Source organism: Globicephala melas, chromosome 20 (assembly GCF_963455315.2).
Source record: "Globicephala melas chromosome 20, mGloMel1.2, whole genome shotgun sequence".
NCBI classification, from domain to species: Eukaryota; Metazoa; Chordata; class Mammalia; order Artiodactyla; family Delphinidae; genus Globicephala; species Globicephala melas.
The window spans coordinates 2,485,363-2,503,997 of NC_083333.1; the positions used below are offsets into that span (position 1 = coordinate 2,485,363).

The following is an 18,635-nucleotide window of genomic DNA, read 5'->3' on the forward strand; positions in this document are numbered from 1 at the left end:
CACATGTATCTATTCTTTTTCACATTCTTTTCCCTTATAGGTTATTACAGAATATTGAGTAGAGTTCCCTGTGCTATACAGTAGGTCCTTGTTGGTTATCTGTCTTATATATAGTAGTGTGTATATGTTAATCTCAAACTCCTAATTTATCCCTCCCCTCCACCTTGCCCCTTTGGTAACCATAAGTTTGTTTTCTAAGTCTGTGAGTCTGTTTCTGTTTTGTATATAAGTTCATTTATATCATTTTTTTAGATTCCACATATAAGTGATATCATGATATTTGTCTTTCTCTGTCTGCCGTACTTCACTTAGTATATTTCATTATTTCTTAATTTCTCCCCTAGGTCATCTGAAATGCTATTAATTTATCTGTAAAACCAAGGAATTTTGTGTCAAAATTTATGCTGAGAACTTACAAATTATATTTACTGGGTCTTAGTTTCTTCTTGGTACATATTAACCTGCTGTTCTGGTAAAAATATGGGTACTGCACTAGCATTTTAAAAATAGCACATCAGGTCTTTATTCATTTTGTCCCTCATAGAGATATTTGGGTTGAAGAGGAATAACTCAGAAAATTTTTTCTGTCTTTGAATCTTCCTTTAAAATAACTCCTTCGTTAATCAATCATGAAATATTCTAAAATGGATGTCGTATTCTAAATATGATGGGGTATATGGATACCAAAGATAGATTTTGTGTATTTTACAATTTGCTCAGAGTTCAACCTGGTACCTAAGTAAATTCTCCTCCCCCACAACTCTTTAGCAACCATATACTGTCAGAACTCAGCCAGAATTACTGTATGGAGGACTTAAGACTAGAAATAGAAGAAAGATGCTTCTCCCAGAAGTTCTCCCTAGGCATGGAGGGCCTGGGAAGCTTGGAAGCTGGAATTTTGAAGGATTTCAGTTGTAGAAACTAAGAGAATATCCAATTCAGGGCAACAGGGAGCTGTTTGAGAACAGGCAGAAAAGACCCAACACCCATAATGACTAGAAAACAAAAACAGGGAGAACAAGAGAAAAACAGAAAGCTGACCTGTGTTTGTTTCTGAAGCCAAACTGAAGATATGTAATTGACCTACTTCTTAACAGAGTGTTACCTAGGATCCTACATCTTTTGCAAAGTGTATCTTGTACTTTAATGACTGACAGATGTTGCTTTGAAATGCCTGACCACCAAGGAAGAGGAAAACATGGTCAAATTAAGATGGCATTATGAAACATCTGGTTAGACATGACAGACTGTGCTTATATCTACTCATCTCAAAACCCCTCAATCAGCAGTAAAGGATGAAAATTGGAGAAACCCACAAGGACAAATAGAACCATAATGGAAACAACAGCAGAAAAGAGGCATCAACATAATTTTGGAAGTAAGTGAACGCGTGGTCAGCCCCCCAGGCTGGTGGAGAAAGCTGAAATCTAAGTGCCTGCAGACAAGCAAGCCAGGCCACCAACCATTGGGCTGTAGGAAGATTCAGGATGGGAAGGACCAGGTACCTCTGTAGCTAGGGGTGAGGGGTGGAGCTGGAGGAGTAGAAGGGTTGAAACTCTGTATAAAGAGCAATTATAACGACTTCCCTGGTGGCCCAGTGGTTAAGGATCCACATGCCAATGCAGGGGACACAGGTTCGATCCCTGGTCTGGGAAGATCCCACGTGCCACGGAGCAACTAAGCCCATGCGCCACGACTGCTGAAGCCCGCGCTCCTAAAGCCCGTGCTCCACAACAAGAGAAGCCACTGCAATGAGAAGCCCGCCCACTGCAACGAAGACCCAACACAGCAAAAAATAAATTAATTAATTAATTATTTTAAAAAGAGAGCAATTGTACACCCAGCTCTCCTAACCTCACAAAGTTGGAGGAGCTCCCTCAGTCTCATTCTGATAGAAGACAAAAAGTTTACTCTGAAGAAATTGAACCAGAGAAGCTCTGGGCCTGGGGACACCATGCACCAGTGGAGGAGAGGGGTCAGGCACCATGTTGAAATCAAGTAAATTAAGTGAAAGTCTAGATACGAAAGATATCCTCCAGCCCCCTTCACTCAGAATTCTGGCAGCAGTGAGGGAACAGTTTAAGGTACGGACATTACTGGGGTCCCCCACAGATGGCTGGTCCCCACCTAGTCGCCCTGTAGTGGAGTCCACCACCCACAAAGCACACATACAGAGCTTCCAAGTGGCTTTTCACTTTTCAGTGAATGGACAGCCAAGGATCCCCAGACATTCAAGCAAGGCCTCTAGCTCAAAAGACCAAGACGAAGACAAATGGGAGAAGAGGGGATTTATAGGTAACAGATGCAATGTAGGGAGCAGCATAAAAAGCAAAACCATAATTCATCTGCTTGAGAGGAAGGATGCTTTTGTAAAACAAGAGCAACATGCTTTGCTTTTTTTTTTTTTTTTTTTTTTTTGCGGTACACGGGCCTCTCACTGTTGTGGCCTCTCCCGTTGCGTAGCACAGGCTCCGGACGCGCAGGTTCAGCGGCCATGGCTCACGGGCCCAGCTGCTTCGCGGCATGTGGGATCCTCCCGGACCGGGGCACAAACCCGCGTCCCCTGCATCGGCAGGCGGACTCTCAACCACTGCGCCGCCAGGGAAGGCCAACATGCTTTTAAAAGGGATATTTGGAGAATGAGGATGAGTTCTTGAAAGTGGAAAACGTGACAGCAAAAATGAAAGATTCAATATCAGGCTTGCGAGATGAAGTTGAAAACATTCAGTCACTCAACAAATACTATTTTTTTTAAACATCTTTATTAGAATATAATTGCTTTACAATGGTGTGTTAGTTTCTGCTGTATAACAAAGTGAATCAGCTATACATATACATGTGTCCCCATATCCCCTCCCTCTTGCGTATCCCTCCCACCCTCCCCATCCCACCCCTCTAGGTGGTCACAAAGCACCGAGCTAATCTCCCTGTGCTATGCGGCTGCTTCCCACTAGCTATCTATTTTACATTTGGGAGTGTATATATGTCCATGCCACTCTCTCACTTCGTCCCAGCTTACCCTTCCCCTACCCATGTCCTCAAGGCCATTCTCTACATCTGTGTCTTTATTCCTGTCCTGCCCCTAAGTTCTTCAGAAGCTTTTTTTTTTTTTTAGATTCCTGACTTACTTCACTCTGTATGACAGTCTCTACATCCATCCACCTTATTACAAATAACTCAATTTCGTTTCTTTTTATGGCTGAGTAATATTCCATTGTATATATGTGCCACATCTTCTTTATCCATTCATCTGTTGATGGACACTTAGGTTGCTTCCATGTCCTGGCTATTGTAAATAGAGCTGCAGTGAACATTGTGGTACATGACTCTTTTTGAATTACGGTTTTCTCAGGGTATATGCCGTACGACCCAACAGATACTATTGAGTGGCTACTATGTCCTTGGCACTGTTCCAGGCAGTGGAGATTCATCAGTGAGCAAAAGAAGCAAAGATCCCTGGCCTAGTAGAGCTTAAATTCCAGTAGAGGGAGAGCATAAACGATACAGTCATATGTAAATTACAGGTGTTGTAGAGTGTTAAGTGCTGGAGGCAAGAGAAGAAAATAGAGCATGGTACAGAGAGTGGAGAGTACCAGGAGGGGAGGGTGGACAAGGGGAATTTTTTACATAGATGGTCAGGGCCGGGCTCATTGGGAAGGTGACAGCTGAGCATGGACTTAGAGAGTGAGGAAGATAGCCATGTGATATGATATCTGGAGGAAGATCCTTCCAGGCGTAAGGAAAGGAGACAGGAGGCCTGTGCAGGGTAGAGCAGGGCCCAGTGTGGCTGGAGTGAGCCAGGGAGAGGACAGTGGAAGGAGCTGGGCAGTGACAGTACCAGCTCATGTGGCCCTTGTGGGCCAGGGGAGGGGCTTTGGCTTTCGCTCTGGGGGAGCTGGAGCACCGCAGCAGTGTTTTAAGCAGAGAAGTGACACGATCTGACTTTGGTCTTAAAAGGATCACTCGGGGGACTTCCCTCATGGCGCAGTGGTTAAGAGTCCGCCTGCCCATGCGGGGGACACGGGTTCGAGCCCTGGTCCGGGAGGATCCCACATGCCACGGAGCAACTAAGCCCGTGCGCCACAACTACCGAGCCTGCTCTCTAGAGCCCACGAGCCACAACTACTGAGCCCGTGCACCACAACTACTGAAGCCCGTGCGCCTAGAGCCTGTGCCCCGCAACAAGAGAAGCCACTGCAATGAGAAGCCCACGCACTGCAACTAGAGAAAGCGCGTGTGCAGCAATGAATGCAGCCAAAATAATTAATTAATTTAAAAAGAAAAAAGGATCACTCGGCTGCTGTGTTGAAAATTAACTGTAGGGGGTCAAGGTACTGAAGAGAGGAATTGCGTCTAAAATTCAGTAGCAGGGATGTGTGACCTGTGGCCCTAATGTTCTCTTTTTTATACCTCAGTGTGTCCTCCAATTCACCCGCTCTGTTCGCCTCTATCCTTGGTTCCACCTAAGAAATGAGTTGCTTGCCCTCTCCGTCACCCTGATCCCTGCCTTGTACCTTCTGATAACTTCCTCTCCCAGATCCCATCAGATCTCCTTCAGGGTTCAGCCCCCACTCTCTTGCATCAGATCCTAAAGCACATAATGTCTGGTTGGTTCCACTTTTCGTGTTCATATTGTTGAATGAGGGCCCCTCTGGCTCCCTGGTTTTTTGCTGAACCTCTCTAGGTATAATGAAATAAGCATTAAGCATTTGCTTATTGAATATAATATTTAGTTTTCCCCCTTTTTAGACACTCTGTCATCAGGCTAAGTCCTCTCTGGAGGTAAGCTTTGTATGACTTGAAAACCCCCCACAGTTTAAGCTCTTTAAACAAAGAGGGAAACGGGAAGATCTGTCTCATACCTTAAGTTCCAACCTTCAGACGCTTCACGAGACGATCACCCACAGCCTTTCTCCCACACAAAGGCCTGGGGAGCGTGTCCGTTTATAAGGGAAAATACATGAATCATTTTTTTGCATAGAAATCATTTGCTTGCCTCCGTAGTTTTTCACTGCTACTTCTCTGATGTTAGAAAAATAAATAAAGCCGAAGGGACTTCTGATAAAGTTGATGATATAACTGCAGGCCCACAAAATTCCTTTCTCCCAAATAATATAGTTAATATAACAGATGTAATCATGTAAACACTATTGACTTTACATTTTTGATGTAATTATTATTGGGATTATAAAGGAGAGGTAATAGTGATGGTAGGAGAGCTAAATCACCAATTTCTGTAATTTGGGTAGGGTCTCAAAGGATCCAGCAAGAAATAACAATACATGTGTATTTACAGCATGTGTGTATACTGCGTATATGTATGTGTGTACATATAAATAAATTATGTGTGTATTTAACTGCCACGAGAGGAAGCAGTTAAAATAGTTGGCATGAAATGACACTGTGAGATGGGGAGGTGGGCTTAGGTGGGCAAGGGGAAGGGCTGCTGTCTTTTTTATAGCATTTTTGTGCTATCTGATTTTTCAACTACACAAAACCTAAATAAACTAAGGACACAGATGAAATCTAAAAGGTTGTCCAAAAAAAAAACACCTACCCCTTAAAAAGTACCTACTTAGACATTTTTTTTTCAGATTATACTAGAGTCTAACCAAAAACATTTTAATAAAAAGTCTTTATAAAACACTTTTTGAAAATTATAAGATTGATTTCCTGTATAGATGTGGCTCCAGGGGGGTCTTAATTTCCTTCCTCTTAAAAAAAAAAAAAAGCAACAAACAGTATGAAACTTTAAAAATGTGTTTTCTTTAAAAAACTGCATCACAGATTTCTACCCTCTAATTGTACTCTTTTGGTTTTTCAAGATACTGAAGAAGGGACCTTTATTTTAGCACTTGGGTGGAGGCCTGACAAAGCTGTGTGCGTGATAGATTCGTCTACAAGAAGAGAGGCATCTTGACTAAAACGGGTTCCTGTGCTGATGCCACAGGCAGCAATGAGTGACTTTTCACTGCCTCTTTTTCTTTATATATTCTGTTTATACGTGAGCTCCAGGTTCATCAGAAGTTGCTCCTATGTCGCGTTTCCCTCACATATCATGGTTTTTCTTGACCCATTAGTTCCTCTTTGGGGTCCATGGATGGCCTCCTCATATTTGTACAGCAGGCTGGAAAGGGAGGGCTTTGTAAGCACATGGTACCTGTTTAGGAGCCTTCGTGAAGACCAACCTAAAATGGCTGAATAAAAGAGGTATCACACCAGTTTTTCTGAGAGAAAGTGGTGGGCACAGATGGGGATCTAAGAAGAAATAAAAGAACCCTGAGCGATCCTGGAGAACCCATACTGTGGGCTTTGAACTGGAGGTTGAATATCTTGGTCTTGAGAGGCCAGAGACAGGGAGGGAAGTAGTACCCTCCACCTAAGAACTGAGACAGTCAGTTAAGTAGCAGCAGTGAGTATCACCTGGAGCGTGATGGCGATGTGTACAACGAGTTTATCCAAGAAAACAATGAGGACGTTTGGGGTCTTGGGACTGTAGGAGCAGAAAGGGAAAGAAAGGGATTTATACTGGAAATACCGTGGAAGAAAGAATACGTTTGGTGGTAGAAAGCATATTTAGGGGAAGAGCCAATAATGAAGATCACACCAAATTTCTTTTTACTTGAGAGATTGAGAAGTATGGGGTCCTGAAACAAATATAAGTATCTGTGAGTTCACCGTGTTTGGATAAAGCAGGCGCTGAGACGTTTACATAATGTCTGATTGATTTCTGATCACTGAAAAAATTTAACAGATTCATATTAGTAACTTGTTTTTTACCCTTTCTCCACGAATACATCTACATTCTTGGGACTTCACCTGGGGAGGGGGGGCTGCACAGACTGTGTATAAATCAGTTCATACATCCAATGCGACATTACACTAGTGGCCAATGTGTATAATCTGTGCAAAGCTAGGTTTCATAAGAGAACTGTGGATGCTGATGGCTTTGTGTTCTGACTCATCTTGCTTCCTTTCAACATTCTTAAAATATTTATCCAAAGATAATGGTATTTTGGCTTTCTTCTTTACACGACCGTAAAGTTAGAACAGGGCTCTGCTTCAGACTCCGTGCACGCCTCCTTAGGAGGTAACGAACAGCTAGACACTGAATCAAAATGACGGCCGTGACTCCTAGTGCCATCTGTTGGTGGCAGGCAGAACTGACATGCTCTGGCTGATTTTGTGACGCATACAAATTGCCAGGTTGAGCTTCTAAGTAAAGGAGCTTCTGTGATTTCAATGTGATCTGCTACTCAGCCAACCAGCAACATTTTCCTTTTTTTTTTCCTCTATTGCGAAGGTGTGGCGGGGCACCCTGGCCCGTATGCGGTACAAGAGGACCAAGGCGGCTCTGACAATTATCAGATACTACCGGCGCTACAAAGTGAAGTCGTACATCCACGAGGTGGCCAGACGCTTCCACGGCATCAAGACCATGCGGGACCACGGCAAGCACGTGAAGTGGCCGGCCCCGCCCAGAGTGCTTTGCCGTTTCGAGGCAGCCCTACAGGCTATTTTTAATAGGTAAGGACTTGGTGTGTGCTGCATCCGTTTATGGCAGTACACGTACTATATAAATGTACAGATCTGAGACCGTGACATTAGCTCCACCATTTGCTACGTGACGTTGCTTTTACCTTGTGTCTCCACCTTCGTAGATTTCACTTTCAAAGGGCATCTGCCGACCCCTCCAAATAATAGAACGGTTCGTTTATTTTTCCCTTAGCAGTAGACAGCAGTATGCCACAAGGCCTGAATCAAGCCAAGTTTAAGATAAGCTAGTAGCATGATGTCTCTACTTTCTTTTACTAGCAAAAAGATAACTTTATTAAAATCACCACACATCACTCACACTAGGATGTCTGTTCATCCTCTCAGAGCAGGGGTTCTCTATCCCGCACCTGACATTCACAAGGAGTTTATAAAACACACTGATGCCCAAGTCCCACCTCCAGAAAGCCCTGTTTAACGGTGCTGGGGAGCGGAGCCCAAGCGGAGGTCCTTTTTAAAGTTTTCCAGGTGATTTTAAAGTAAAAGGCAGAAAACACTGTTATAGAGCAAGCTATTTTTTTAAACAAATAAGTAAATAAGTTAATTAATACCCATGCAACATTTGATACCTTTCCAGCTAATCTTCATTTTCTTAATAAACTGCCCTGCATCTGACTTTCTAGTTATTCATAGCTCCTTTCTCATCGTTTTTTGAGCTTGTTTGTTGACAGCGTGCACCAGATATGTTTAGCTATGTCTCAGGTACAGCCATCTAGTCGCATAAACTAGGCTAATGGTTCTCAAATGTGGTCGTTTGGCATTATGGTATTCCGCCCAGAACACCATGAACTAATTAACGTATTGATGTCATTGATGTATTGAATGTAAATCAATGTATTGAATGGCAGATATCAAAAAGAAAGAAAACGCATGCAAGGAAAACTCTTTAATACATATCTCATTTGCTTTTAAAAAAAATGATTGCTCATAAAAAGAAAAAAATAGAACAGGAGAGCATTATTGAAAGCAAAAGCACCCCAGCCCTCCATTCTCCCATGCAATACTATAAATGTTAGCTGTAAATCTTGGCAGACTTTTTACTGCACAGATAAATTTTTTTTCATGAATTATGTCATCTGTCACCTGCATTTTTGATGTAATCTAAAAAGTGATTAAATGATACGTGAATATATGCTCATTTTTTTTGAAGCGACATAGGGACTTCCCCGGAGGTCCAGTGGTCAAGACTCTGTGCTCCCACTGCAGTGTCATGGGTTCGGTCCTGGTCGGGGAACTAAGATTCCACATGCTACGCGGTGCAGCCAAAAAAATTTTTTTAAAGTAAATAAAGTGACAGAATATAAAAATTTACAGGATATAAAGTTGAAATCCTCCACACCTCCTCTTGTCTCTCCCCATTTTATTTCCTTCCCCTAAGATAACCACTCATTAACAATTAGTTTGCATCCTTCTAAATCTTTGTCTACACACTTGCAAACACACACACACGCAAGAGAAGCATGATACAGTGGTTAAGAACACACACCCTGGAGCCTGGGTTCATATTCTAGCTCTGCCACTGACTAGCTGTGTAACCTTGGGCAACTGAGTTAACCTCTCTGTGCCTCAGTTTTCTTATCTGTAAAAGGGCCATAATCATAGCACCTGCTCATAGGGTTGTTGAAAGTATTATGAGTAAATATGTATAAAGCATTTCAGATCGTGCCTGACACGTAATAGGTACTATGGAACTGTGTGCTTATACTGTGAGTGTGTATGCATTTGGGTTTTCTTCCCCTCTCTTTTTTCCACAAGGAGGACTCTATGTATGGTTATATGACTTTACTTAAAAATAAGTCTTGGAGACCTGTCCATCACAATAAATAAAGATCTATGTCATATCTTTAATGGCTGCAAAGAATTATTGATTTTGATGGTGTCGCACTGTAGACTTGGAGGTTTTATGTATGGCCTAGAATTGATTATTTTTTGTAAAACTCAGTTTATTCATTCAGCAAGTATTTACTCAACACCTGCTGTGTCACAGACACTGACTTAGGTTCTAGGGATACAGTGACAAACAAGAAAGATGTGAAATACTGTCCCAGCCTTCTTAGGGCTTATAGTCAATGAGCATTTTGGACATAATACATCTGCTCTGTGTCTTGACTGTAGACACACACACACACACACACACACACACATTGAATGAATCTTGCCAGCTGTGTTAATCTAGTTCAAAGGCACACTTTTTCTGTAAAGGGCCAGATAGTAAATATCTTAGGCTTTGTGGGCCCCATATGGTCCTCGTCACATATTTTGTTTGGTTAAACACGTAAAAACTATTCTTAGCTCTATGGGCCGCGTTTGGCACAGGCTGTAGTTTACCAACCCCTGGTCTAGTCCCTGTATCACATTTCATTTATTCTTGCGTTTTTGATCTGTGGAATCCTGAGAGAAGTGTGTTAAAGGATTTTGCTGTGATTGTGGGGTCTTGTTTTCTTCTGCCGCCTCCGTGTGTGTCTAATCGTGCTTCAGCTCGCTCCCACGCCTCCTAGTAATTCTTTTTCATCCTGGGAAGGCTGGGAGCCTTCCTCACGCCCAGCTTCTTCTTCACGTGGCCAAGGCTGCTCACTTTTCCGGCGGCAGCTGTTGTCGTCTACACGTGTTTAAAGATGGCAGGTTACTTGATCAGGATGAGGAAGCGTGTGCTACACCACCCCCAGCTTGGGTGGCTCGGGTCCGGGTTCCCCGGCACAGCTGTTTGCCATGGGTCTCTGGAGTCGGTCAGCTGTGGACCCTGTCCTGGGCCCCTGTGGGCAGTGAAGAGGGGACAGGCTGACCGGGCACAGGGCCCCCTTGGCTCTGTGGATCCTGGCCCCGGCTCTCCCTCTGACACCCCCTCCTGTTCCCCTCCCCCAGGCCCCTCCTCCAGCTGCCAGGACTCCTTGCTTGTCCTCTCACACACCAGACAAGCTCACACTTTAGAGCCTTTGCACGCACTGTCTTCTCTTCCTGGAACAAGTATCCATACAGCTGGCATCTCCACTTCCTGCTCACACATCCTTATCGGGGTGCCTCCCAGACCACCCTCTGTGACTAACACCTGCCCCCTGGTCCTTCCCTCTGCTGCACTCCTGCCCCCCTTTCCTTGCCTTATTTTCTTCCATAGCACTAATCACATCATCCATACTGTGTATTTGAGCATTGGTTTATATCTCGTCTGTCTCTGCTCTCTAGAATATCAGCACCTAGCAGAAAGGACCTTCATCTGTTTGTTTACTGCTGTGCTTCCACTCCCTAGAACGGCATCTGGAGTTTAGTACGTGCCTAGAAAACATTTGCTGAGTGAATGAATGATGAATCCGAAGTTCCTACACCCTAACTATGGATATGAGAGTCCACGTATCACTCAATTCCGGTTGCTTCCAAAACACGCAAACAGCAGAGGAAGTTCTACAAAAAATCTCTGTCCCCGTACAGCTATGTGTATTTTAACATGAGGCATTTTACTTTTTTTAGGGTAATTCTATTCAATGGCTGCTTCAGTCATTTTTGAGAATGAATGGGATGTTATTTCTAAAGTCTCATACATTTTGCTTGTTTACTTATAGATGGAGAGCATCCCAGCTCATCAAGACCATACCTGCTTCAGACCTGCCCCAGGTTAGGGCAAAGGTTGCGGCTGTAGAAATGTTGAAGGGTCAAAGGGCTGACCTTGGGCTCCAGAGGGCCTGGGAGGGCAACTATCTTGCTTCGGTAAGTCCAGGAGGACAGAGTGGGATCCACTGCTGCTCCCTTAACAAAGAAAGAGAAGAATTTTTCTCCAAGTATTTGTAGAAAGACTAAGACACCTTCAGAAACTAAATTTCTATGAGAGATACTAAACTAAAAGATTTTATTGCTTCTCAGTGTACGATATTCGATGTTTCCCTCACTTTAAAGAGAGTGTTCTGTCTTGTACCCATATGAATTACACTTAAACCTTCCCTTGCATAACTCAGCAACTATTTTTAATTGCCACCTTTGTATCAGTTATTCCCAAAGCTGGGAATTCACCCTCTCTCCCATTCCTTATTTTTAAAATATTCTAGGATCGTTGGTGTTATAATAACCCTTTAGTAGCTTATCATCTGGGATGGGGAGGTAAAAAGTACATGTGTGAAGTTATGTGAGTAGAGTTATAAAGCAGTAAAAGACTGCCTTCTCATCTAAAATGTTAAGCAGGGCTTCCCTGGTGGCACAGTGGTTAAGAATCCGCCTGCCAATGCAGGGGACACGGGTTCAATCCCTGGTCTGGGAAGATCCCACATGCCGCAGAGCAACTAAGCCTGTGCGCCACAACTACTGAACCTGCGCTCTAGAGCCCACGAGCCACAGCTACTGAGCCCGCGTGCCGCAACTACTGAAGCCCACGTGCCTAGAGCCCACGCTCCACAACAAGAGAAGCCACTGCAATGAGAAGCCTGCGCACTGCTACCAAGAGTAGCCCCTGCTCGCCGCAACTAGAGAAAAGCCCGTGCGCAGCAACAAAGACTCAGTGCAGCCAAAAATTAATTAATTAATTAATTAAAATAAAATAAAATAAAATGTTAAGCCTACTCATTTTATCGTGTTTCCTTTTTCTTTCAGAAGCCAGATACACCTCAGACCTCAGGCACCTTCGTGCCCGTTGCGAATGAACTGAAACGGAAGGACAAATACATGAACGTCCTCTTTTCCTGTCATGTCCGTAAGGTAAGGCAAGCTTGAAAGAGACCTCCTTGGAAAGAAAAGACTGATTTCAGGTGAAACTGACTTAGCTATGACCACAGTAAAACAGAACAATAGGTACATAACTGGCTGCATCATCAGTGAGCTCTACCTGTATATATGGTGAGGCATTGATGGAATGGCTAAGTCACTACAAGTTTGGGGTTAGGCTATAAAGACTAATTAGGGAAGTGAATATTTTTGGTAGCCATTTCTTTTTAAGACAGGAGAAGGGGAATCTCCCTGAGGTCAGGGATTTGTATTTTTCTGCATGTATCTTTGATAGCACTTTGTCTGTAGCACACGGGTGTGGCTTGTATTTAACGGCCATTCAGTACTTTTTATACATGTTTTATTATGATTTTTTAAAAAAAAACAGGGAACGGGGAGAAAACGTAATTTGGAAAAGGGAGAAGGACATAGTGAGACTTGGAAGTGGGGTGGAGGGGAATTATGTGCTATGACTATATTTGCTTATCTGAAGCAGGACACATGAGCACTATTTTCTACCTGGGGATGAGAGCAGTTGAGCAAGTGGAAATATGGAAGCTGGAAAGTGGAAGGAAAGGGATATAGTTGGTGTTTAAAACCTTAAAACACTTGTTTTCAAAAAAGAGAGGGAAAATTGAGATGATTGTAAAAGAGCATTTTGAAAAATTATGCAAATAAATTTTAAAATACCAATGAAATGGGTGAATTTAAGAAAAATATTACCTAGATTGACCCCAGAAATGATATTGACATAAATATGCCAATATTCCAAAGGAGGAATTAAGAAAATTATCAAAGAATTACTTATAACAAAGGTCCAGATTTAGGTGATTTTAGAGCTGTTTTGTATCACATCTTCAAAAAGTGCATAATTGCAGTATTATTCAGATCAAAATAGTGAAATATTATTTTTCAACTATAAATTTAGCAAACTTTAAAGTGTTGATAACAACCAGTATTCTCAAGGGTTTAGGGAAATGCTATTGGTAGGAGTATAAGGTACAGTCCTTTTGAATGGACAATTTGGCAGTACTTATCAAAATTTAAAATACACAGACCAGGACTTCCCTGGTGGCACAGTGGTTAAGGATCCGCCTGCCAATGCAGGGGACACGGGTTTGAGCCCTGGTCCGGGAATATCCCACATGCCGCAGAGCAACTAAGCCTGTGCGCCACAACTACTGAAGCCTGCACGCCTAGACCCCGAGGTCTGCAGCAAGAGAAGCCACCACAATGAGAATCCTGCATACCACAACGAAGAGTAGGCCCTGCTTGCCACAGCAATGAAGACCCAGTGCAGCCAAAAATAAATAAATAAATTTTAAAAAATAAATAAAATGAAATACACAGATCACTTTATCTAGGAATTCCATAACTCAGGAGTTATCCTGAAATATATTTACACATATATCCAAAGATAGATATATGAATAGTTTCATACATTGTAGCAGTCAAAAAACTGGGTGAAAAAACATAAGTATGCATCAGTATGTGATTGGATTAATAAATAATCATGCATGAACACAATAGAATACAGTGTATCTACTAAAATGAATGAAAGGATAAAGGTTAAAAAAGCAAAAGGACAAAATATGTGAAACTGGTTTTCAGGACAGTGCACATGCGGGAGGGTTGGACTGGGAGTTTGAGGTTAGCAGATGCAAACTATTACATATAGAATGGATAAACAACAAGGTCCTACTCTATAGCACAGGGAACTATAGTCAATATCCTGGGACAAAACCACAATGGAAAAGAATATTAAAAAGGATGTTTATATGTGTATAGCTGAGTCACTTTGCTGTACAGCAGAAATTAACACAACAGTGTAAATGAGCTGTACTTCAATTAAGAAAAAAAAAAATACAGTGCACATCCAGCAAGGAAAGACAGTGATCCCCGAAGGATGAGAAACAAATGAAGTGAGCCCTACCGTTAGCCAGTTTACTTCCTGGAGAGAGTTCTGGACTGTGGCATGAGCAGGGGGCAGCCAAAGCAGAGCTCGGTAGGCTCCCTAACTGGAAAGACGGAGCTGCGAGCTGGGAGACTCTAAGATAGCTAGAGTTTGCAGCACAGAGTACCAGAGCAGAGAGAGTGCACAGAGAGAACTCCAGAGATCTTCAGAGGGTCCACTTCAGGTATTCAGCTGAGTAGTTCAGCACATGCATGTGAGGAAACCACCCAAGGCTCGGGAAAGAACCACGCAGAGAATTCGAGGTAACAATGCCCAGTGCTCACACAGGGTTGCAAGTAGTGCCTGTCCCCACAGCCAGATTGGAAAAACCTCATGATTCATGGGACATTGGGTAGAATCCTGACAAGAACCTTGGCCTCAGTGGTGCGGTATAATTAGCCCTGACTAAACACTGCCCTAATCCCACCCAACAAATCACCAGAAGAACCAAACTGTTTCCAAGTAATCTAACAGTGTCCCAGAACAAAGCCCTCAAATATTTATAGGAATACAAAATATCCAGCACTCAGAAGATAAAATTAGAGTGCATGGCATCCAATCAAAAATTACCAGGCAGGGCTTCCCTGGTGGCACAGTGGTTGAGAATCTGCCTGTCAATGCAGGGGACACGGGTTCGAGCCCTGGTCCGGGAATATCCCACGTGCCACGGAGCGACTGGGCCCGTGAGCCACAACTACTGAGCCTGTGTGTCTGGAGCCTGTGCTCCGCAACAAGAGAGGCCACGACAGTGAGAGGCCCGTGCATGGCGATGAAGAGTGGCCCCCGCTCGCCGCAACTAGAGAAAGCCCTCGCACAGAAACAAAGACCCGACACGGCCAAAAATATAAATAAATAAATGAATTAATTAAAAAAAAAAATTACCAGGCATACAAAAACAGCAGGAAACTATAACCTAAAATGAGAAGAAAAATCAATCAAACTGATCCAGAACTGACGCAGATTATAGAATTAACAGACAAGGTCATTAAAACAATTGTTTTAATAAAATATGGATATTTTATGAATAGAAATGAAAAATATAGTGTCTGAGGTTTAAAAAAAATACGCTTGTTGGAGTTAACAGTTTAGACATATGCAGAAGAAGAGTAAACTTGAAGATATAGCAATGAATGAAATACAGAATGAAATACATGGACTTCCCTGGTGGCCCAGTGGTTAAGACTCCGTGCTTCCGCGGCAGAATGAAATACACAGGGTTGGGGGGCGGGGAGAGATGCTTCCCCGAAAGAACAGAATATTAGGATGCCATGAGCCAACTTCAGGTGGCCTAATATAAGTGCAGGTGGAGTCTCTGTAAGAGAGAAGAGGAGGGAAAATTTTTTAATATTTGAAAAAATAATGGCTGAAATTTTTTCACATTTGATGAAAACTATAAACTCATCAACAGACATCAAACACAAAAAAACATGAAGAAAACTACGCCAAGGCACAACATGACAAAACTGCTTAAAACCAGTGATAAAGAGAAAAGAGACCGAGGAAAAAGATGAGGATGCATCCGAATTTTTGTCAGAAACAATGCAAGTGAGAAGACAGTGGAGCACCAACTTTAAAATTTTTTTATAGAAAGAAAAGAAAAACAAACCTGTCAACATAGAATTCCGTATCTAGCAAAGGGTATCTTCCAAAAACCAAAGTGAAATAAAGACTTTTTTAGGCATGTCTGAAGGTATGCACTCATGGGAAACGTTAAAGGGAGTCCTTCAGGCAGAAGGAAATGTGGACATACCCCAAAGAATGAAGAGCAAGGGAAATGGTAGCTACGTGGGTAAATACCTACAACTTTTATTATCATTTAAATCTCTTTAAAAGATAATTGACTGTACTGCAGTGTTCATAGCAGCATTCTTCACAGTAGTTAAAGGTGGAAATAACCCAAATGTCCATCAACAGAAGAATGGGTAAAGAATATGTGTGTCCATTCAGTGGAATACTGTTCAGTCATAAAAAAAAAAAAAGGAATGAAATACATGCTACAATGTGGATGAACCTTGAAGATACTATCTAAGTTATTAGACACAAAAAGACAAACCTTGTGTGATTCCACTTGCATGAAATATCTAGAACAGTCAAATTAATAGAAACAGAAAGTAGAATGGTGGCTACCAGGGGCTGGGGGGAGGGAGTAATGGGGAATTATTATTTAATGGGTATTAGCGTTCAGATATTCTATGGAAAAAAGATCAACTCAATACAATACAGACTTTTTAACAAAATAGAGAGCAGCTTGTTTTAAACTTAGAATGAAATACATGTCTCCAAGAAAAGCTTGCTGGCAGTAGGTTGGGCTGGTGACCAAAGTGTAGAGTCTAATTCTGCACTCCTAGATCCAGAAACTCTATTTTATAAGTATACCTAGAGCTGATCAGACAACCAAGAAATGACTTTTGCTAACCAGATTCACACACCCACACAAAACAGTATAAGCCATAATGCCAGTTTTTGAATTTGACAAAGGAAGGTACCATTTTAGTGAATTCATTTAGTGAATTTATCTACTATCTAGGATACCTTCCTTTCTAGTATCAAGATATCTGGGAAGTCAAATTAGTCATCAGAACAACTGATCAGAGGGAGTTGGATGGTTTTGAGAATTACATCATCTGCTATAGAAAAGCCTGGCATCTCTGATTCTGTCTTTCTACTGATAGCAATTTGATGTCTGACAGTATGTCTCTCCCTGGGTCCTACTGCATAAAAACTGAAAACTTTTTAGTCATGCTTCTGTATTTCTAAGTTCCATGCAAAATAATACAGTGTCTTTCTTCACATTATAGCTTAGATAATGTCATCTTTGGAAACTTTTCAATCCCCAAGGATGAACCAGGGAAACGATATGATTTTACTAAAGCCCTCTTTATGCTTTGGTTCTTTTCGAAACAGCCACTTTCCATTAACTACAATTATAAAATGTCCTTTAAGGTGGGAGACCTGGTAAATAGTTAGTTGCACCCATAATGTGTCCTCTCCTGGTCTGACTCCAGGGAAACTTTATCTCTGGCCCCCTGTGGAGTTGATGAAACCTACAGACAGATCCCGGGAAGTGTTCAGGCAAGAGCAAGTGATAGGGATTTTTCTCTGGTTGAGGGTTTTAGCTTGGGTAATAGGAGACATCAGATGAGATCTTATCTAATACTGAGTCTGTGATCTAGTTTTTCTCTTACATTATGAGTTTAAGAGGAACAAAGATTGTGTCCCTATGCCAGAACTACTTTAAGTAAGTCTGAATTTACAAATTCACATGTGTACGTAAGACATTTGTCTTTGCTGCTTTGACTGAGCTGAGTTATGCAACTCAAAGGAAAAGTCCTTCGTTACATCAATGTCCTTCCCACTCATTTGATTCATGCTTTAAGGATGATTTGAGTTGCTAAACCTCAAGGTAAAGTCTTACGACCTGTTCTCTTCAGAAATTACATTTCTACATTAAAAAGAATGAATTGTTTCTAAACAGTGCTTCAGTGTAACTGCTGCTTTTAGGTTTTTGTTTGTTGATTTCCAGATTAACTCATGGACACATCCTAAGAAGGGCTATACCCTCCACTTTACCACGGTGCCTATTGTTTTTTTGAATCTTGTGTGACCTTGTGAAATTATGCAACAAGTTTTGTTTTTTTCATTTTCTTTTGCAACACACTCATATTTCTCAGTGTGATTTCACAAAAGCTGAGGAGCCCTACTTTTACTTGTCATTCAGATTCCATTTTAGATGTTCTCTGTTTTCTGTACTCTAAGACGGATACAAATGACTAGTGTTCTCCCAGAGGGTTTTCACAAACCAATGTTCCATTGAATATGAATTTGTTTTTTTAAGAGTTCCACAACTAAATGTATTTGGGAAAGGCTGGGTTAAACAGTTAAACATGCTTTTTAAGTGCAGAATTCTATAAGCCTTTGATGTATCCGTGGGATCTGAACACCACTGGTGGGCGCGGGGTGGGGGGGGGGAAGGGGGAGGGGACGAGGTTTGCAGTTCCTCAAACCGCTTGACTTGGAAACCTGTCTCTCACAAAGCATCGCACAAGGCTAGGGTTGTGCAAAACAACTCAGAAAAACGCTGATGTAGAAGCTCTGCAACCACCTTGTTTCAACTCTTATGACAAGTGCCAGTTCTCTTTTATGGCAAAAACCGTTGCTATGTGAAGTAAATAATTACTACCAAGACTGGCTATTACTTTACCACATAGACTCTGTTTTTCTCTTAATTACAGATACCATTTTTGTCAAGTTGAAGACTGGAAAATATGCTCTGTGTAAAGGAATGTTTAGAAAATGGACTGATTTCTAAAACTATGAGGCAAAGGGGAGAAGACAATAAAATTCAAACTAAAACTTGAAGTTTAGTTTGCTGTATCCTACCTATAGCAATATATTCCACTATATCCTACCCTACCTATCCTAATTTAGTTAACTGTATCACAAC

At 42.0% G+C, this 18,635-nt stretch overlaps 1 protein-coding gene across 2 annotated transcripts in view; it reads left to right on the forward strand.

The window, feature by feature from the left end:
* MYO1D (myosin ID) overlaps positions 1-18,635 on the forward strand; it is a 350,887-nt gene that overhangs the window by 184,605 nt on the left and 147,647 nt on the right. For both annotated transcript variants that reach the window (XM_030862141.3, XM_060290464.2), the window contains exons 17-19: positions 7,304-7,527; positions 11,109-11,253; positions 12,127-12,231. In XM_030862141.3, coding sequence (XP_030718001.1) covers positions 7,304-7,527; positions 11,109-11,253; positions 12,127-12,231 — 474 coding nt within the window. The remainder of the gene's footprint in view (positions 1-7,303; positions 7,528-11,108; positions 11,254-12,126; positions 12,232-18,635) is intronic.